Genomic DNA, 22,683 nt, shown 5'->3' on the forward strand with positions numbered 1-22,683 from the left:
TAAATTGAACACAAATGACTATGTTATCATTGAGAACGTGTTTTAACACATGCTCTTTGAGGAGGTAGAAATATCGATACAGTAATTTCCCTTCTGAATATCCATGCCCAGTCCTGTGCTGTGTGATGACACTTCAGGTGGTGGTGGCCACGTCCACGATGGCTATGTGAGGACAGTCCCATCATATAATATCCCGAGTGATGTTGCCACTCTCTCAGTTTGGGTGACCATATCATGATGCTCCCCCAAGGATGAGCTGGCTGGATATATTTCTCTGAATATATTCTGTGTTAGCAACAAATTATTCTATATTGAATTTTAATAAAGCCACAGTAGCTTATTTTACTTTTTTTCCATATTGAGCTTGGAACTTGTGAAGAAAGGATGGATTGGACATGCTTCATAACAATGCTGCAAAAAAATTTAACCTGTTAAGTTTTCCTTCTTTGCACTAAAAATATATGGCTTGAAATTTTAGACAACTGGAAGGGATGCCTTATATGTAGAGGTTTTTTTTTTTTATTAAAATCTTTTTTTATTTTTACATACTGCATTTTGATTCATTGTACACAAATGGAGTACAACTTTTCATTTCTATGGTTGTACAGACTGTAGATTCATACCATTCTTGTAATCATACGTATGGACAGGGTAATAGTGTCTGTTTCATTCTAGTATCTTTCTCTCCCCAACCCCTCCCACCCCATTTTCCTCTACACCATCCAAAGTTCCTTCGTTCTTCTCTTCCCCCCACCCCGCCACTCCCCATCGTTATGTGTTGTCATGCACTTATCAGAGAAAACATTCGGCCTTTGGTTTTTTGGGCTTGAAGAATAAAATTATGGCATTTGCTGGTAAATGGATGAAGTTGGAAAATATCATGCTAAGTGAAATAGGCCAAGCCCAAAAACCCAAAGGCCGAATGTTTACTCTGATAAGTGCATGACATTATATGTAGATTTTTAAGTTGTGTAGAATAACAGAGTATGTGTGGGCTAACAGAATGTCTTAAAACCATCATGCGGGAAGTATGTCTGTCTACGCAAAGGAACTGAGAGTTGCTGATTAAGTGTCTGCACTCGGAGCTCGCCCTACTCGAGGGCTGAGGCAGACAGGGACCTACACCTCGGGAAGACCGAGTCCACCAGGAGTCTCTCTGAGCCGCGCTCCTTCTCTCTCCTAGACAACACGGCCTCCATACTCACCAGGAGGAACGGCTTCCGGAGGCAGGAGCAGTCTGTGTACTACCTGCCCATCTTCATTGTGGACAGTGGGTCCCCGTCGCTCAGCAGCACCAACACGCTCACCATCCGCGTCTGCGACTGCGATGCCGACGGCGTGGCGCAGACCTGCAACGCCGAGGCCTACGTCCTGCCCGCCGGGCTCAGCACCGGAGCGCTGGTGGCCATCCTGGCCTGCGTCCTCACCTTGCTGGGTGGGTACCGTGCGCGGCGCCTGCTCTGCAGCAGGGTCACAGCCGGCCGGGCGCCGGGGCTTTGCTCTGCTCCTTTCTGTCCCTTTGGAGTGTTGTTCAAGCACGTCCTCGAATATTCTACCAAATGGTGTTTCACTAAGTGACACTCCCTAGCTGGCCGCACTGTCCGGTCCTGTATGTAAAGTATAGTGCAGGAAAAAAAAAAAAAAAAAAAAAATTATATTTTCAAAACAACAGAGGTGATACATACCTCGTGCTAGAAACTGATGATTTTCAATATTTTTGTTTTCAATTCGCTTTATCCCACGTGTTTGCTTTAGAATACTCCGCAGAGGAAACACTCTAGACCAGAAGGAACGTTTTCTATATTGTCTTGATAATGTTCTTATTTTAGGAATTGTGTCTGTATAGGCAACTTTTTTCAGAAGATATTTAAAGAGGCTTTCTCAAGTTATTTGCAAATTTTAAAAGACTGAAATTCCAGCAATTCAAGTATCATAATATAAGAATTATTAGCATATTTAATTGTGCTTTTTCATGAATAATTTATTTTGGGGTTTAATTAGATTTATAACTCACATTAAAATTTCAGTTGCATAAAAGATTATGCAGCATCCTTTTAAAAATTGGGAAACATCCAACATGGCCATTGTGTAATGGGTTCATTCCAAAGCAACTCTCCCTCACAGCATCACTTCCTACAACAAAGAAAACAAACATTTAACATTGCCCCTGAAATGGTGCTTTGTGTTTTCTTGGGGTTTAATACAATTATGAAATCCATGTATAGCTTGTTTTTATAAAAGCATCATTTAAAATGGAAGTCAGCATTGTGTAATGTTAAAAAAAATATGTATTTGTGGAGTTGGGCAAAACCAGCTTCTATTTTTGTCTCTGCACAAGAGGTATGTTAGTTCCCCTATAGTAAGCTTCCTATTCAAAAAGGGGAACATAATAGAACTAGTCTCACAAGGTTGTTGTGAGAATTAAATGAAATAATTCATGTAAAGAATAGAGTGTCTACCACACAGTGAATATTCAATCTATTTTAAGTGTTATTGATGAAGCAAAAATCCCCTCTCTATTAACCAAACTAAGACCTAGTTACTAATACATTGCAAACAGTCTCGTAAAAATGGCAGTTATTATCTTTAATAACTTCAGCTAGACAAATATATCTGGAAGAAAATAATTAAACTAGTTTTTTTTTTCCCACAGAGTTTCACACAGGTGGCAAAAACTTTCAGAAATTCATTAGAAATGTCAAGTAATTCCCAGTTAAAGTTGATTAGAATATAAGGCACTGACGTAAATTTGAACAACAAAAAGAAATCATTGCAAACAATATTTTATTGCTCTATTGGGTTCTAAAACATAATAATACAGATGTAAATTGCAGATTTACTTTATAGTAGCTGAATAGCTACATAAGAAGATTTTTTTAAATCCCTGTCATAGTTAAAATGGCAATGTTTTTAACTTGAAGTGCAGTCAGAAAAAAAAAAAAAGAAAAAGAAAAAAGGATAGTAGGTGGTGCATGGAGCACTTTTTAAACTGGACCAGTTTGTTACAGACAACACAGAATATACTCCCCTTACAAGGAATAAGGTAAAGAGATGCCTACTCTCAAATTAATTTTCACCGGTAAGGGGTTGAGTGGAATTTTTTTTTTTTTTTTTTTTTTTTTGGTGGTAGTGGGGATGAACCCAGTGCCTTGTGCATGTGAGGCAAGCACTCTACCAACTGAGCTATAAACCCAGCCCATGACTTTCTATATTTTGAGATGCTGTTTTTCTAATGAAGCTTGCTGCACTTTCAGTAAATACTTTCTCTCCAGACTTTGTGGTTCCTTGCAGTTGAGGTTGCTTGAAGATTCTAATTAGTGAAGAATCATCAATCTATTACTAAAAATAACTGAAATAGAGTTTTACTCTATTTTAGACTTAGGCGTATTATGTATGTATTAGTGTCTGTAGGTGTTTACATAGACTTGGGGAGATTTCTTCTAAATCTAGGCAAGTGTGACTCAACTTCCTGTTAAATTTGAGCATGTTCCTTAAGGGTTAATTAGAAAACCCTCTTCTATTTTTAATGATAAAAATTTCCATTTTTTAAAAAATTTCTACAAGTCTATGAAACATAAGTTAAAGCAGAGCCTTATGTTGCTGAAAAGCGGTTTTGAAATAGGGGCTTCCATTTCTGTAGTGATGCAATCTCTTCAGATGCCAGCTCAGAATCATAATCTCTTTGTATCTTATTTCATAAATTGGTGGGAGCGGATAATCATGGCCTGTGCACTCTTTTGGTTTTGTCTTCACTATTATGGACTGGATTTTGACATGACGGACTCTGAAGTCAATGAAATTGTGCATCTCAGGGGGTGTTGATGGAGTGCACCTCCTGACAGCCACTTGATTTCTAGTTCACAAATGACTCATTCTTTACAACACTTCAAAAAGTGGTGTGAATCTTATTTCTAGACACTAGGTCTCAGGATTTGTAACTCAAATATCTGAACAAATGTTCCTAGAAAAATATCAAGGTGAGGAGGTGAGAATGATGAGAAAGAACTTGATCACCAAGTTCAATTAAGGATGAAAGTACAAAAACCTTTTTGGAGACTTTAAAAAACACACTTTACTACATGTCAAGTTTGGATTCCAGGTATGTGACAAATTAATGTGACTGTAACCTTACCACAGGGTGATATACTGAAATTCTCAGAATGTTAGCACTAGAAGAAATCTCTGAAATTGATTCCAGCCTAAACCTCTGCACTTCACATAGGGGGCAATTGAGGGATAGTTAGGAGGAGGATTTGCAAGATTTCATATAACAAGGTCGGAGCTATCATGGGATAAGTTGCTAGGTCTGCTTATTCTCAGTCATTGCTTTTGGATTAAACTGCAAAGGAGATACACCTTGAAAATACAAAAATTGTTACTCAAATATAGTCCTTTCTTTCATAAGATTTGAAATCCATGTTTGTTCCCCAAAGCCAGACTTGTCAGTCTTCACCTCCATTAGTATTCTTCTAACTTCATGGGTGAATTTTTCTCTGACTTTTCTCTTTCTTACTCTTACTCTCACCTCTTTTTCTAATTTATTTTCTCCTGAGTTCTCTAAATGAAAAAGAGGATCAAAAAATTAGAATGTGGGTTTCCTTTGTATATAGTGAGTACAACCTGAATGGGAGACAGAATCACCAGATTCACACTTCCTGATGAATTCATCAAACAGGTGCCTCAATTATTGTAAATGCAGAAAAGTTTCATCAATATCTGGCAAGATGCTCTGATATTCTAAAGCTTGAGTAAGAAGTATGCCCCATCAGTAACACCAAACACCAATTAATTTATGTATTTTTATCATAGTTACATTCTTATTTGCTGACACATACAGTTATTTTTCCTCCAGGCTAAAAGCACTTTAAAGAAAAAATTTCTGTGAATGACTGACACATTAAATTATTCCTTTAGTAAGTTTTTAAGAAACTTAAGAGAAAGAATTTCAACGGCTTCAGATTAAAATAAGTTTCGGTGTTAAATATCACATGTCTCATTTGGAGAATATTACAGCTGGCTTCTTATTGTGCACTGGAAGCTTCTTTGTGCCACTGAATTTACTAAATGAAGTTTTGGTTTTTCCCTGTTTGGAGCTTAAGTTCCAGGTAATTGAAGTCCTGTAGCATTTCTGGCAGCTCGTTGCTTGTCAGACACATTGGGATTAGTTAAACCAGCCCGGCTTCATAAACTCAGGTTTAACGAGGAGTTTGTAGAAAATCCCAGTTCACCGCACAGAGTTCAAGCTTTTCTGGTGTGTCTGCTGTGGGTATCTTTACGTTTAGTTTTCAAGTCTCCTGTCAGTTTCCTTCCCTCACCCACTGAATGCTAACGAGAGGCTATTGGCCTCTTGTTATGGTGTTGTTTGTGATTTTGTTCAATGGTGAAGTCTTTTCCTTATTTTGTAAGTGATCAACATTACTGACAAAAAATTTTATTAATGAGGAGAACAATGGCAGAACTACATAAAATGTTGATCTTCACTCATCATAATCGATAATGATAGAGTAAAATGCCATTGGTGGTCCTTGAAATAGTAACGGTCAGCCGGCTAACTGAAGGCAGGAATGTGTTTCTCTTCCCAACAAGCATGACACGAAATGACTGAGAGACATTTCATGAGCTTATGCTACGAGCGAGGCATTAGCCTAAGTACTTTACAAGCAATATCTAATTTAATTCTCATAAAATGTTACTAGGCAATGAGTATTAGTACAACACGTTTTCAATGGGAAACCTACAGCTTAGAGGAAATGTGTCCAAATTTGCAGGGTGAGTGAGTGTCAAGAATCAGAATCCAAAACCAGGTAAGACTGCCTTCTAAACGTTCTTAATCAGGGATTATTCGGTGTGTTTTCAAATACAAAAGACCTGTGTGTCTCTGGGAGATTCGTAAAGATCCCTGAATATTCCAAATCTGGACACTGTCAGAATAGAGGTAGTAATATCTTTCATATGTTTCACATAGGGACCTTTCACATAGGGATCAGTGGTTAATTCCAAGCACCTAATTTATACTTTCATCCAATTACTTCTGACCTTGAGAAAGCTCTTAGAAATGTTCATGAAAAACCTGAGGTTATAGTTTAACAAACCTAAATGTAACGTACAAATACCTGTGCATAAAATATTCGTCATCATCCTCAGAATGTTTTTATCTGCCTTAAGTTCAGATGAAATCATTCTTTCACATTTAAAGAAGAAAAACTTTGTGATACTTGCTGTTGGGAAATAAAATATTATTTCAGCCTAATTAAACTTTTCCCTGTCTTGAGACATGGGCAGAATAAACTCCTTTATGCACATGCTTTAGAAATCTCTAGTTCAACTTTTCGCTGCAGGTCTACCTATGCTTGTTCTTATGGGTAACTGAAATTAGAAATCTCAATAGAAATATAAAATCCTGAAGAATTTCCCTACATTCCTGCTTCTTTTCCTGAGTTAGCACATACTAATGCATTTTTCTGAGTGGAATCCATCTGCATTCCCTCTTTTCTCTACCCCATCTCTATAGTTAATCGATCCGCAATTTTACTTTTTAGTTCTTGAGTGGATTCATTTCTTTGCTCTGATGAAGCACCTGATTTGGTCCAGGCTCCATCTTTTCTCTCCTGAATTATGGCGACCGCCCCATTCTCTTGTCAGATTCAGTCCATCAGAAGGGAAGACAAAGCTTCCTAAGAGCAATGTGATTGCGACACATCGCAGCTTAAGAGAATATTTCCATGACTCCTCATCATCTAAGTGCTGAAATCACAGATACTTGAAAAGCAGACTGCTCCCTCCCAGTTCAAACTTCCTTCTCTCCACGCACAGTGCACTTTAGTCAGACTGAATGTGTTGCTGTTTCTCATACTCACTCTTCTTTTTTCCGTGCTCCAGTCTGCTGTGCTCCTTCTGCTTCTCCTACCAGTCTCCAGAATCCACGGTGACTCCTTCCTTTGTGTCTTCAAACTTCCTGTCTTGGTTTCTGAGTCCAGGTGGGGTGTTGCTCTCAAGGGCCTCATAACACTGGGGCTTGGCAGTCTTAGAGAATCCGTCATAGCCAAGTGGCATCCATGAAGCCATGATTTATCTGCTTTATTGGTTTGTCACATCTGTCTCCTCCACTAGGCTCCTGCTTTTGAAGGCAAGGATTTGAGCATTATATTATCATTATATATGGCATTTCATAAATTGCACATACAAGGCATTCCATACATGCCTACTGGATGAACCATAAGTGATTTGAATGTACTCAGTAATGGGAAAGAACATTTGATTTCATTTTCATCTTTATTCACAGGTGCATCTCCATTGGATCTTGATTTTATGTTTTTCTAATATTCTACATATTTAGGATGTTTTTTCTGATATTCAGTCAGTCTCTCTAACTTTTTTGGAAAATAGATATGGTATAGGTTAAGAGTATTTAAATTATATTTTCATTTAATAGCCAGGGGACTATCTAAGTGTTTGAGAAAAAAAAAATCAGAAATTTATAATTAAAAATAGAGGAAATATTTCAGTAGAGTTGTCAAGAATTCTTTCTTATGAGTTTAAAATGGTTTAGTTGGTATTTAATTTATCTCAGTCACTCATTTGAATTTTATCAATTTCACATCTTCATTTTTCCCTTGTTAATGTAAGTGAAAGTGTGGGTTCAAAAATGTAACTTAAAATGCTGGCCCCTTGTTCTTGGGGGTCTGCATGAATCTCTGGTTCCACAGTGCATAGATAGAGGGTTCCTCCTTCAGAACTTACCTTAGATGTCACTTCTGATGACAGTCTTTTCTTATCATAACCAGTACCCCTGGATGTATGTTTAATGTCTTTTCACTTTATAAAGCAAATTGGTTGATTTCTTTGCTTGAAACACTTCCGGTGCACCAAGTATTTCTAAATAAAACACCATCTTTCTCATGGTCCACAAAGCAGGGCATGATCTGCCACCTACTTGTCAGTCTGAGTGTCAGGTTCACAGATCATCCACTTGCTCTGTAGGAAGAGTTGCACAGCCTTTCTTCCCATTATTTTCAAACATAGCATCCTTGTCCTGGAACGTTCTTCCTACATTCCTTCAAGTTCATATGCCCCAGCATCACTGTTTTCTGGAGAGTAATGGCTTCACCACCATGATAAAATTAAGTAATCTTCACACTCACTATTCTCTGTCCTAACACCTGTTTCTTTTATAGTACACATCACAGTTTATAAGTACATGTTTATTTCCTTTGCTCAAATTAAAAAGCACCTTGGGAATAGTGATCTCCATCTTTATTTCTCTCTCTCCCTCTTTCTCTCAACCATTATATTCTCCAGTGGGAGCATGGGGCAATTAGGAGAGAAAATAGCTTTTAATGAACCCCTGGGTATTGCTTATCACAATTGATATTTTACAACCTTTGATTAGTACAATAAGACCCTCTAGAGAAGATCCAGTATTTCTATTAATCATTATTCTACTACCCAATAGATACAATAGAGTAATATCTGATAAAGTAGATAAATGAATAGGGGTAATTGCAATCATATGTGAATTGATACTACAGTCTACTTTTATTTCTGTACAACATTTATAAGATCCAAAGGAACAGGAACTATATTGTATAAGTTCACAATATAGAATAATTATTTAATAAAAATAGTACTTACTATGCGTTCAAACACTATAAATACAACACACAGTCAATGGAAAATTTGGAATTGAAAGCAGCTAAGGGTCTTAAGTGGTAGGCAAGGGCAGTGACTTAGGGAAGGAATTTGAGTTGTATTCCATGGGCCCTGATATGTTAGCACTGGAGATAGGGATGGAATGAGTAAGTGTTGAAAAGAAGGAGGAAGTGAAGAAGTTAAAGATGACTGGCAATTTCTGTTTTTGTTCTTCCCTTATTTGAGAAAAGAGGACAAGTTGTGAAACAAATTAGAGGTAAATTAATGAGTTTCAGCCTAGAAACTTGGAAAAATATGAGCAAGAGCAATTTGGGCAGAAAATTGCATTAGTAAAAGGAGCTGTAGTAACAAATAAAAAGCACTAATTACAATATTTTCAAATTTATTTCATTTTGATAAATTCCTGTATCTTCATTACCAATAAAAATTGTGAGGAATTAGTTTAAAATATGGTCTTGTTATTCAGAAAGATATATGGGGAGTGTCAGACATCAGAGACAGGAGCACTTTCCATACAATGGGTGATAGGGTCTTGGGTTTTGTTGAGCTCATATAGGAAGGACATGGAGTGAAAGGGCAAGAAACCGAGTACAGAATTTGAAGAGATTCCTCAAATTCAACTACAGTTGAGGAGCAAAGAGTAAAATATCTCTTTTTTTCTTTTATATGGGGTGCTCAGGATCTATCATATTCTATTGAGTGAGTTCAAGATGGATGACCCACACTGAGTTTCCTGCATGAAGTTCTGATCAAATAGACAGGTATGCCATGAAAATAAAGGGCTAAGAGACACCCTTAGACATGGTAAAACCCGAAAGGCATGGGTCACTCTAGTCTCCAGGTAAAAACAAGGAAAACCCAGATTGTTCTGGCTTAAGAGCAATTAGGATAGAAGAAAGTATGGATATGGAAGAGGCTAACTATGGAACCAATAAAAACTAATACAACTGAGTATAGAGGAAATGAAATTATTGGTTTGAATATCTCAGGAAACTGTCACCAGTCAGTGGTCTCTGTCTTTTGATGAGGGTGCAGAGTACACATGGGGAGAACTGAGAGGGTTTGAATTGGTCATGAAGAGAGTAACAGTGGGACCTCTCTTCCTCATGGTTGTTTCTGATCTGCTGCCAATAAAATTCACATTCAACATGAGGTTAATAAAACTATTAAAATTTAATTAGTGCCCAATGGCAAAAGTATGACGAATTTTTAGTAATTTGTGTATAAATCAACAGAATCAAAGGAGAACGAAGAAATAAAAAAGAGTAGTTATTGAAAGTCTAAAAACTGTCCTTGCACGTTGATGTGGATAATTTTTATAATAAATTTTTGAACTTGTACACAGACAATGCAGATTTTTCATTTAAATTAGGTTAATTTTTCTTGTCTGTCTTTTAGATACAGTAATGAATTTTTTGTTTTGACTGAATTTTTTTGTTTTGACTTGGCAACAAAAGTTTAGAGAATACCTTAGGAACAGATGAAATTAATATTTTTTCTAGTATTCCTGAATCATTTTGTTTAGATTAGCCATCTAAATTAAATTTACTTTGAATCATCAGTATGAATCACATGTATAATTTTAAATTTTCAAGTAGCTTCTTTAGCAAAAATAAAAAACAGTTGAAATAGATGCTGACAATATATTTTAGTACAATATCTCCCAATTATTGTCACTTAACATAAGTCTATAAAAATTATCAATATTTTACTTAAAAAAAAAAAACTCAAGGCTTCAACACTCCATGTTTATTTTATGCCAAGTGAAAATCTCAAATCAGAATAATCACATCTCAAGTGCTGATTAGCCACTTGTGGTTGGTGACTACCGTGTCCAACAGTGAAAATTTAGACAACTCTTTTATAGGTAATAAGAAAGTATGATTGTCACAGAGACTGAGGAGAAGAAGGTGGATTGGTAAGGAGGCTGGCTTATCTTTCAATTTAAAGTTCAAGTGCCATCCTTCCCTGAGACTTTCTTGAGCATCCTGTACAGATATAATCACTGTCTCATACGTAGCATATCTTCCTAACATATTTTCTATTGCCATATAAATTAGCATAGTAACTGTTTTCATGGTTTTATTTATTTATTTATCTATTCATTTATTTATTCATACATACTTACATATACCAGAGATTGAACTCAGGGGTGCTTCACCCAGGGATGCTTAACCCCAGACCTTTTTTTAATTTTCTATTTTGAGTCAGGATTTCTTAGGGCCTTGCTATGTTGCTTCAGCTGTCAAGGAACTTGGAATCCTCCTGCCTCAGCCTCCTGAGTCACTGGGATTAGAAGCATGCACTACTGAACCTGGCTTAAAATTTATTTTTAATATACAAAATGTTTAATGTCCGGAGCACTCTGTAACAATAATCTGTAACTTCAGTGTCTTGTGAATTTAATTAATTAATTTGTTTATTTATTATAGGATCATATTTTCTTGTTTTGGAATAATTATCACAGTTCTACTTTAAGTTTATTCTTATTATTTGATTATTGTCTACTCCCAGTGAATTGTAAAGTTCACTAGGAGAAGCATTATATTTGATTTTTTGCTTATGATGATGATGATGATGATGATGATGATGATGATTGTTTTGGTATTGGGGATTAAACTCAGGGGCATTTGACCACTGAGCCACATCCCCAGCCCTATTTTGTATTTTATTTAGAGGCAGGGGTGTCTCACTGAATTGCTTAGCACTTTGCCATTGCTGAGACTGGCTTTTGAATTCACGATCCTCCTGTCTCAGCCTCCCAAGCTGCTAGGATATCATTATTCTTAGTGATTATAATAAATGGTTAACAGAATTTGGTTAGATGGAAGTATAAATTCATGAACATCCAACACAGTGTTTCACATGGCTAGATTTCAAGTAGACGTAAATCTTTCCTTCTGTCTTCACTCAGAAATGCGTTCCATAACACAAAAAGATAACTGATAAAACTCTTAACATGTATAATCTTGTGCTTATATAGGCAGAAAATATCCTTCTTAATACAGGGATTATCTCCATAGTCCCTGAAGAGCTGTTAATACTTGTTCTTTATAAAAGTTAAAATTTATTTTTATATGTGCTCAAGTAGTTAGAAATTAATATTCTCCCAAGTCATTGACATGTTAAATTATCTAACCTTCCACAACACTTCACATCTTTTCTTAGCTTCCTGCAAGATGGGGGATAAGGAAAACACTACAAAGTATTAACATCTCGTGCATCCTGCACCTGTGGCCGATGCCCCCAGGACTGCTCTCTGATTTCTGTCCTGCTAAAGCCTTGAGTGGCAGTGGCAAGTTTATCAGTAGAGCACAAGATGTCGGTAATTGATGAATGCATTTGATTCCAAGATTCACTATAATCATGATAATGAGATTTTGGACTGTTCTGCCTACTTGGGTGTGAAACTACGTTTGAAGAGTGTCGTTGTCACAAGACTCTCTCCCTTTCTGCGTCCTTTCCGGTACTTGGGCTCAGCCACCCATAACACCCCTCTGCTCCCGGCTGCTTTGCTCATGCTCACCCGCCTCCCCTCTCCAGCCAGCTCTGCCCCTGCTCACACCCCTCTCCCTTCCTGTTTCCCTCTGTGGCTTCTCACTAGGAAGTCTCACTCGGTCTCACTTTCTTTCTATTATAATTACATTTATTCTGAGGGAACCATGTGAAAAGTTTCAGAAACCAAAGTGGCCTATAACTCTCACACAATTATTTTGCTCAACTGTGGGTCTTAACACTTACTGGCCTGCCTTTCTTTGAGTGACAATTTCCATTTGTACTCTTGTTGTAGTCCTTAGGGGCTTGGCTTGTCAATTACCATCTATGAAAGTACTAATACGTCTATAGTGTTATAGGAATTGCAGACCAACATGGCTACAGACAGCCTGTTTCCTGTGTCTAAGAAAACAATCAAAGGGGAAAATACCCAAGGGAATTGTGCCAAAGCTGAATAGCATGCCCTGCAGGCCAACCTTCCTTTCCTACCTCCCCAGCTTTTCTGTCTCCCACTGACCTTTAGTACACATGCCTAGCCATATGATTGGAATACCTCCTACTTTGCCCATTACCTAAGCTTGTTCTTTGTTTTTCCTTAAAGGAAAACACAATATTTCCACCCTCTGTTTGCCTGGAAATTTGAATCTTGACAGGCCAGAGTTGGAGAATGGGACCTGCTCTGTGCACACCTGCCAGTGCCTGGAGCTCTGCTACCTCTGCTCGTATCATTTCCGAGTCTCTTTCTCTCATTCACCCCATGAGCTGTGACATATAGCTAAGATGGGTTAGCTTTAGTTACTTGCCCCAGCTGACATGTGTAAGGCTTGGCTTTTATCACAGGCTCTGGGGTGGTAGAAATGACAATTCTCAGTAGACAAGAGGGGACAATGCACACAGTAGGAACATAGGTGAGAGCCAGACTTTTTTGGGGAACAGATACTCAAGCAATAGCTTTTGAACTACAAATCTGCCCTTTTGTGAAGCCTGCCGAGAGGCTTCAAATGTGGTAAATCAGAGCCCAGAAGGGGATAAGCCTACAGATGTGTCATGGCAGCATGAGAAGGGGCCCAGAGAAACTCAGAAATGCTTCTCAATTTCTGAATTGTATTCTGTTGTCTACAAAGTGCACAATGGATGAACAACAGGCCAAGGCCCAGGGGAAGGAAAGGAAAGTGGTACCTGAAAAATATTAGTTTTTACAAGTATTTCCAAAGAACCTCAATGAAAACTTCATCAGTCACATTCCTGTTGATAGAAAAGCAGGTAGCAGATGAACACTTAAGAACATATGTGATTTTAATTGATGCAAATGAGTTCATTTTATTGAAAATTTAAAAAGTACTTAGCTTTTTCACTTGTGCGTGTAGACTGTGCTGGAGGATGAAGTGGAGGGTGAAGTGTGCCTCATTCTTAGTTACTGCGTGTGGTGTTGCTGGATTGCATGCATGCCTTTCTTGGTTTTATATTTTTATTTTCAAATGCATTCTTGATGCTAAAGTATAAATTTTATGAACTACTTTAAGAATAAATGTTCCCAACCCCCTTTTGTTTGTTTTTTTAATTTCGTGCTCCTGGGAATTAAACCCAGGGCCTCGCACACATGAGAGAAGTGCTATGCCAGTGAGCCACATCCCCAATCTTCAAGCCCCCTTTTAAAAATATGCTGAGTAATGTGCCCAAATAATAATCCACTTCGTGTAGATTTTGGGCTTTCCAGATCTTGCAAAAAATACTTCAGCCAATGCAATAGAAATTGTTATAATGTATTGTATTTTTAGATAATTAAATATAATTCATTACATTTTTTAAATAGTTTTGAATCCCAAAGTTCAAGAACATGTTTTCTACATAATTTTAACTTAATTCAAGGAGCCATGAAATCTAACATATTCTTAGTTCTGGAAGCATTTTATCAATCATAGCCAGAGAAGGCTTCATCTTATCATTTTATACTAATAAAAAATATGCACCATATTCAGTTTGTTTAAGGTAAAAGAACATCCAGTGCAGTTATTTCCTTTGCTTTCCACTGTAGTCACATGCTTCATGATTTAATATAATATTAATTTTTTACATAAGAAGAAAATTGTTCAACATTGAAGGGGCTATTTATTTCCTAAACCTGTATTTGGCTGATGCTGAAAATCTACAACCTGTATTTGGTCTCTAGGTATAATGCACAAAGTCCAACTTCAGTATTTCATACATGAAAGTGGGATTCAGTTTATTATTGGGAAGCTTTTAATCTTTGTATATGGCCTGACATGCTGGATTTTATTTAATAGCTGAATTTCATAGACAAGGACTAGGCATTTCTTCAAAGGACCTGACCAAATACTGTAATCCATTTCCTCCTGAAATTACAGTTGTTAAATTAGACACAAAACATTTATGAATGTCACTGTGCCTTTCCAGTAATTAAGAAGTTCAAAAAAAATCCCTTCATGTTGTATGGCTTTGAAATTATTATATGTATCCTGAATTGGCCCTTCAATTTGTTCTGTCAAACATTTTGGAGGCTGGGGCAAGACATCAATCCTGAACAGGTGTGCAAAAGGGTTTCTTGATGTCTGAACGTGTTCTATTTTAAAGCCATTTTAGCAATTTTAGCACATCATGCGCTGTGACTTCCCAGGTAAGGAGGAGGCCAATTCATTTCCCCTGAAGGCAGGCAATCTGAGTCACCATCACAGGCCCAATGTCACCCCCACGAGAGGCGGTTGTGCAACTGATTGAAATTCTCCCTTTGCTGTCTCCCTGTTGCAGTGCTGATCCTCCTTATTGTCACCATGAGAAGACGGAAAAAAGAACCCCTCATTTTTGATGAAGAGAGAGATATTAGAGAAAATATTGTCAGATATGATGATGAGGGTGGGGGAGAGGAAGACACAGAGGCTTTTGACATGGCTGCCCTGAGGAACCTCAATGTCATCCGTGACACCAAGACCCGCAGGGATGTGACTCCAGAAATTCAGTTCTTGAGTCGACCGACTTTTAAGAGCATCCCAGATAACGTTATTTTTCGGGAATTTATTTGGGAGCGACTGAAAGAAGCTGATGTTGATCCGGGCGCTCCCCCGTATGATTCTCTGCAGACTTATGCATTTGAAGGGAACGGCTCAGTGGCTGAGTCGCTCAGCTCTTTGGATTCCATCAGCTCAAACTCTGATCAGAATTATGACTACCTAAGTGACTGGGGACCTCGCTTTAAACGCCTGGCGGACATGTATGGAACTGGCCAAGAGAGTTTGTACTCATAGCCTTGGAACCTTCACTTGAAATGTACTGAAGAAAAAGAGAAAAAAAAAAAAAAAAAAAAATTAAAAAGACACTACATTCAGAAAGCAAGAACTCCACTAGCGGGAGAAAAATGGTTGTAAATATTTCTCCATTTTTAACTGCTTAGATTTTCTGCCTTGGTGAAGCATACCTTCCTTAGACTTATCCAAGGGACTGCACTGACCACAGACTCTGAGCATTTGAAGGTTTTTTTTTTTTTTTTTTTCATTTTTGTTTTTGATAAAAAAGAAATGCTCAGTGGTTTATGAATAGATAGCAACTCTCATATACCTGCAGAGGCACCTAACCTCTATGAGTAAGCGGTGCCCCATGTTGTCAGTGAGCTAGTAATTGCCCTGTGCATACCTTCTTGGTACTGCCAACCAGAGGAGTAGAACGTGACGTGCCATTGAGAAATCCTGGAACTCCTTGCGTATCAAAATCCTGGGACAAATTTAATTCACAGCGATGCTTTCTAGCTTGACATAAGATAGAATCCAACAGAATTTTATTGCTGTCAGTTAGCAAAAATATTTTATTTAGCAATATACAAATTCTCAGAATATCTTTCCCAAAAGAAAACCCTCAAATAATGGCCACTGAAATTTTATTTAAGGCAACATAAACCGTTGTTGAGCCAATAAATTGTAAAGTGTTTCAAATAAGAAAAAGGTATATAGTTCTTCAAGTTTGCCATAGTCTTGAGATGCTTGTGTAGGTATGATTAAAAAAAAGTTGCTGTCTATTCGTTGATTTTTATTATCTCTTCTGATTTGTACAGGAGACTATCTTTTGTTTTTTATTTGACACATGGTGTTATGTTTATTTTGGAGCACCAATCTCCAGTAAATTCAGGTCCATCTTAACTGCCTCATAGTTTTAAACTCATCAGAACATACTGGTTTTTCTCCAGTCTGAGCTACATGAGATGAAGATGGAAATGGAGAATTAATAGTATAGCAATTGAGCCCCGTTCTAGTTCACATCTTAAAGAGGAGCACAGCAAAAGGACATACAAATTGTTCTTCTGAGCCATTAGAATGTACAAAACAGTGGAATAAAATATTTGTATTTTAGACAGATTTCAGAGAGAATCGAGATTTTCTTTGATGCAAGGTTTATTTTCCAAGGTCATGAGTTCTGTATGCTCCAAAGACTTTCAAGAATCAGTTTATCAACCTCTTTTGCTGTACCGTTTTGAGTAAAAGACTGAATTTTTAAATATATTTTAAACAATATAACATTATCGATTTCAAGTCCATCTTTAAATTATGATGCAAATGTGTTCCTTAAGAACTAAATGATATGTCTTCTCTAGTGGTTTAGATGTGCCAAATGAAGAGGGCAATTGTAAGTAATCACATGTATTTAAGTTTGAGATAAATGTCTCAAAATAAGAAGACTTTTTTAACCAAAATAATATTTCTACTTATTTTTCCTAGATTAATACTAGTTTAATGTGCATATAACCAAGTGAGAATGGATTTTTTTTCTTACCTTCTCATTTTAAAAATAATCCATTGTCCGCTTCCTAATAAATTTACAGATAGTGAACACTGTGTAGGAAATCATGTTATAAAAGTGCTCCTTTCTGAAAGCAGACACTGGAACCCAGAATATTACTACGTTGATTACATAAAGAGAAACTATGTAGGATTCTGTAAACCTGCAGTCCACATTCAGAAATGACGTATATGAAAGTGGCCTTCAGTTTCATAAAAATAAATGATACAATAAATTTGATTATCTGCAAACAGTCCTTTAATTTGAGTAAGGGTTTTTAGATATTGTTTATTCACTAGATAGATAAGCTTCTTGCTATATTAATATACATATATCTAAAACAGATCCATAAGGGAGTTAAAGATACTGTTGATAAATTTTATTTACACGTGTGAAGTTTTCAAATAAAAATACATAGTCCAATAAAATCAGAGTGTGGTACAGGAATTATATGTATGTGAAATCAACAAAGTGCTGAGAAAACAGTTTTGTAATGATCCCCCTTGTTGTCTACAAGAAGATAAGATAGTTTAGTATTTTGGATGATGATGTTAAAACTGCTGCTTGTACCACTTATCACTGAATGAAGGTTTGTACATATTTTAGAAGAGGAACATCACATTATGCACTATGCCTTCTCTCCTTTTAAAATGTGCATATTTTTCCTGTAATTTTTTTCACATTTACCAGTAATAGACTGAAAAAAGTTTAAATTGAAATGATGATTGAAAATTATTACATATATACAATTACTGTATATGTATACAAATGTATCAATATATTACTAAAGTTGGTTCAATACTATTTTTAGAAATTGTTTGAGATAGCTGAAAGCAAAGTCCTTCATATTGATAGAATTTATATGAAGAGCTCAAAGCTTAATTGTAATGGTGGTAAATTTGTTTAGCTTTTCTTTTTCTTCTAAAATTTAATGCCACATAAGATTATCTGACATAAACTTGAAAGACAAGCTTTGTTTTAAAAACAAAGACTGGATGACATGATGACATCAATCATCAAATTAGTTAAAAGATTTTCCAAAGATCATTTAAGTAAACATCCATGATTTCGTCATTTAAATTCAGCATTGTACTGGAAATAGTGAGAATCAACTCCCAAGACAGAATTATGCGAATCTCTTTCCAAGTCCACTTCCAGTGGTATCATTTCCATAGGTTGATGTCGACCTTGGTGGGAATGCTTAGACAATTGTGATAGGGAGCAAGTCATTTCCTTTTTTATGGATCATCAGTTGTTGAATATTTGCCAAGCACTCCACTAATTAAGTTATTTCATATAAACAAGCATCACAATCATAGATACAGTATGAATGCACAGAACAACAAATCATGACATGAAAAGAATAAACACAGATGCAAGATGTGATTTTCTCATATAACACCCTTGGAAATATATTTTAAGGACCCACTTCATTATGAGAAGCAATGACTTAACAACATCAAGTTAGGCAATAGTGCAAGGAGTAAAAATTTTTAATATTTTCCATTTAGCCCTACATGGGCACAAAAAAATTCACAGTGTTTAATGTAATGTGCATTTTGAACAATTTAACTTCCTTAAAAATTAATCGTGTTCCATTTTTTACTGTCCACTTCAAGAAAATACACCAAGGTGCCTATTCTGAATTATTTTTGCATAATTTTAAAATATGGAAATCAAATCTTATTAAGAAAGCAGAGTTGCACAGATCAAGTCAAAATTATGATATTGATCAGTCTCTCCTGTAAAGCAATATTCAAAGACAGGTTATCAGTTATAGACCAAAATCAGGGAGGCTACAATAAGGAAAAAATAGGCTTGTGGAGGCAGTGAGTGGATTATTCTACCAGCAGTTGCCAGATGGACCTGGTAATCTTTCTTCTTTTCCAAGAAGCTGCCCTGAGACTGAATGCAGTTGAGGTCCAATGCCTATAAAATACACACAGGAAGAGATGACATTTAAGTGATGACCCCTGTCTTTTCACTCTGCCCTCTCAAAATGTTTTAAATTATTTTAAGTTCATGCACAATTGCATTTACTACATGGGATGATGAGCAGGCATAGGCAATTACTCTCATCGTAACAGGACAGTTCTACAAGAGATGAGCAGTATTTGTGATATGACCTATAAACTCAAAGAAACACACATGCTGAGAGGGTGTTAGCATTTATATTCAAATACAAAATCTAAAGGACCTTAAACTAAATTAAATAAATTAAAATTTACAAGGCCAACAATTTAGTTTCAAAATGTTAAAGTTTTTAACTATTAGTTATAGATATTAATCTTCAAATGTTCAATGTTAACTTAATATCTATTGACTTACAAACTGTCTTAATTTCCCTAATTGTTTTTTAACACAATTTTAAGGTTTATTTACAAGGAATCTAATTAAATTAAAGTTGATTAAAGCTTCCACTGACTTAATTCTTGCTGGTCAGAGATGGCTGGAGGCAGGTAGAATATTTATGATAATTAATAGATGAACCAATTTATTTTTATTAGTTTATGTTTATTTGATCTTACATCTGCAGCCAGTTATTTTAAGTTATTAATATTATATATTGTTTATATATGTTCTGTTGTATGCAGAATTGGCATTGAAAATTAATACAACTTTGTTAGCCAATTTGATATAATAAAGGGTAAGAAAGGATTAATAGCATTTGTAATTTGAATGTAATTGATAATTTTTTCACATAAGTGGGAAAATGGGAGGTATCTAAGGCTGAGATTGGGCAAGCATTGTAACGTAAAACCTGGGAATAACTCTTTAAGCAAAGAACAACACTCAGTGTGTGTGACATTCTAATGCTTTATCATAGTTATGCTATCTTCTATGTTCAGAATTTCCCTAAAAAGAACAGTGCCACTGTGTGTGTGTGTGTGTGTGTGTGTGTGTGTGTGTGTGTTCGTTCCCATGCACGTGCATGTATATGAGAGAGAGAGAGAGAGAGAGAGAGAGAGAGAGAGAGAGAGAGAGAAAGAGGTAGAGAGAGAGGGAGAGAGGAAGAGAGGAAGATTGGGAAATATTGAGAAGTATGAAGCAACTGTAAACAAATGAGTCTAACATCACCTGCCTAATGCTAGTATGCTATTGTCATTTGCCTAATGACTGTTAGGCAATAAGACCAGAAAATCTATACAGACAGAAAAACTAATTTTTTTAAACAATCTAATTCGATTTATAGTAAAAGAAAGACTTTTATGGCTAAGAGAAGAACATTTAGCTAAACCATCAATATGACTGCCACATTTTATTTCTTTTGTATAACTGTGACTTCACTGTCAACACAGAATATGGAATGTGAATTATTTATTGTGGAATATCACTGGGCTTTATCTTCTGGAGTATCAGCCTGGCATACAAGAAATTACCCCTGGTGTGTGGTTACAAAATCAGTCAGTTGTTCAATCTGAGCTTCATTTTACTGAGTCCTAGATTCCATTGTAACTCTCTACACGTTTATATTCATGATTGCAATTGAGTTCATGATAATCTTGTCTACTTCAGAGGCTTGTGAGATGACTAAGAAAACATACTGTGTAAACTGTAAAATGCTGTAAAAATGTAAAGCTCTAATATGGAAAATTATGGAAACTATGTGAAAAGCTTGATTATATTTATTGTTATATGGTGAATACAGATAATTTCTGTTTTTTAAAGTGTGCACTAAGGGAAAAATACATGCAATAAGAACCCTAAATTGGCAAAAATATTTTAAAAAATAGTTATAATTAAGGAATAATTAATTAATTGGTAACAGTCTCAAAAAAGCTGTCACAAATCTTTAAAATTAGGGTCTAATTTAAACTAAGTCAATCATTTATAATAATTAGGATGTCAGCAGAGGCAAACAATGACAAAGAAAACACAACTCTCCCACTCATGATGACCACTGATGGGAGTTAAAGGGATTCAGATGAGCCCAGCCTTGTGGCAGAACACTAACACATCCAAGTAGAGAGGACCATCAAGAGGCAATTGTGCACAGAAAGTAGGAGTCCTCCAAACATCCAGAGTAGACAAAGTGAGGTTCTATAGAGCTCATTATTTTTTCCAGGTACAGTGGCATATATATAATTAATTTATGCATGTCCAAGAACTAAATTACAGTAGTATTGACTTCACAAAAAACAAAAACACAACAATCTCTTGTTTTGATTACTCAAAATCACTTCCAATATCTTGCAGGCTCTAACACATCTTAGCCTTTTATAAATGAAGAAACGCTATGAAATAAAATACTAATATATACTGGAGACTACTGTTTGTCAGTTATGTTCTGCTCACTAGAATATTGTTAGCTAATAAACTCTCTTCTCAACTATTAGTTATCTGGTTATTTGTTGTTCAGATGAACAGACATGAACACATACATTAATAACTTTATAACTAATGAGAAAGTTGAGAAATACTACATACACTCATTCAAAACCATCGATTACTGAATTTTAATTTCATTAATTAATGTAATTGTGCTAAAGGTTTATATTTTTATAAGCAGGAAAATTATATGATTCACAACCCTACTGCTTCATGCTGTATTTTTGTGAGAATAAACACTGTTTTGTATATCAAGATCAAGAATATGTTGTAAGTGGTATATGATCAGTATTTCAAAAGTAATCAGCTTTTCTAAAAAACATCAGATAGGTACCCATATATATACATATGTATATATGTATATATGGCTTCCATTGTGTGTGTAAACACACATCTATAGCTGAGTGTGTACACATACATATACATACATATATACATGTATATATGTATATATATATAAATATAATGGGGGAGAGCACATGCATACATACACACATTTGAGGCTAAATATTAAGGTGTGAATTAAATGGTTTTTAACATTTTAATATTTTATTTTAGTTTTCAAGGAGATTATGGCTTTCAGACCCAACCACTACAATTAAATTATGTGGATTCATTGGAAAAATAGTGCACATTAACAAAGTTTCTCTTTACTGCAGATTTCAGAATTTCTTGATACATAAAGAAATAATTCATGCAAGTAAAATATACAGCATAACTTTCACTGAAATTATTATTGCATATTTATGAGATTCCACTGTAATTATATTAAAAAGAATTGAACTCATATTTTTCAATGATTCTGCTTGCTTAAGAGGCTCTTAAATAAATAGATACAAAAGAGTCTCAAAAATGCTAATTTAATTGACCACTGAATGGATCCTGAAAATCCAGTTCCACTTAGCATTGGAAATGAGACAGGAATTTCTTAACTTGAGTTAGAATGTATGTCGGAATGTAAAGAGATCATTGTTTTTCAGGTCAAGTACTATGTTCCAGTCAAATAAGAATTTGAGATTTTTGAAACTGGAAAAATAAATGCAGTTTCAGAACTACAGAAATGTAGAGGTGTACATGAAGTGTTCAATGAACATAAACCAGGATGTGTGTTTGTTGAATTTTTTAAAAAACACTGAAAAAACATTGTCTTAGATCAAGATATTATAGAAGAAAATAATTTCCCAAGTTCCTGATAACTCCAGACCTGGGGGAGAGCAGTGTTGACCTCTGTTGTAACTGTTCTCAAGTCTGAAGTGATGCCTACTTGACTTACCATTTAAATACCCTGACAACGTCAAAAGGAAAATGAGCATTGTTGTAATTACATTTTGTGTTTTATTCTAAGTACTTGTTTTTTATATAAAATTATCATAATAAAATTTTCCATATATATGCCATTTTAAGCTCCAGAAAATTCTGTCTTACTAT

At 35.7% G+C, this 22,683-nt stretch overlaps 1 protein-coding gene across 3 annotated transcripts in view; it reads left to right on the top strand.

Annotated features, from left to right (window-relative positions):
* Cdh7 (cadherin 7) overlaps positions 1-22,629 on the top strand; it is a 123,025-nt gene extending 100,396 nt beyond the window's left edge. For 2 of the 3 annotated variants that reach the window (XM_047526871.1, XM_047526872.1), the window contains 2 exons: positions 1,184-1,435; positions 14,911-22,629. In XM_047526871.1, coding sequence (XP_047382827.1) covers positions 1,184-1,435; positions 14,911-15,404 — 746 coding nt within the window. In that variant the 3' untranslated portion in view covers positions 15,405-22,629. The remainder of the gene's footprint in view (positions 1-1,183; positions 1,436-14,910) is intronic. The other variant, XM_047526873.1, reaches the window with a different exon arrangement.
* The last annotated feature ends 54 nt before the right edge of the window (positions 22,630-22,683 follow it).

This window comes from Sciurus carolinensis, chromosome 15 (assembly GCF_902686445.1).
Source record: "Sciurus carolinensis chromosome 15, mSciCar1.2, whole genome shotgun sequence".
Taxonomy (NCBI): domain Eukaryota; kingdom Metazoa; phylum Chordata; class Mammalia; order Rodentia; family Sciuridae; genus Sciurus; species Sciurus carolinensis.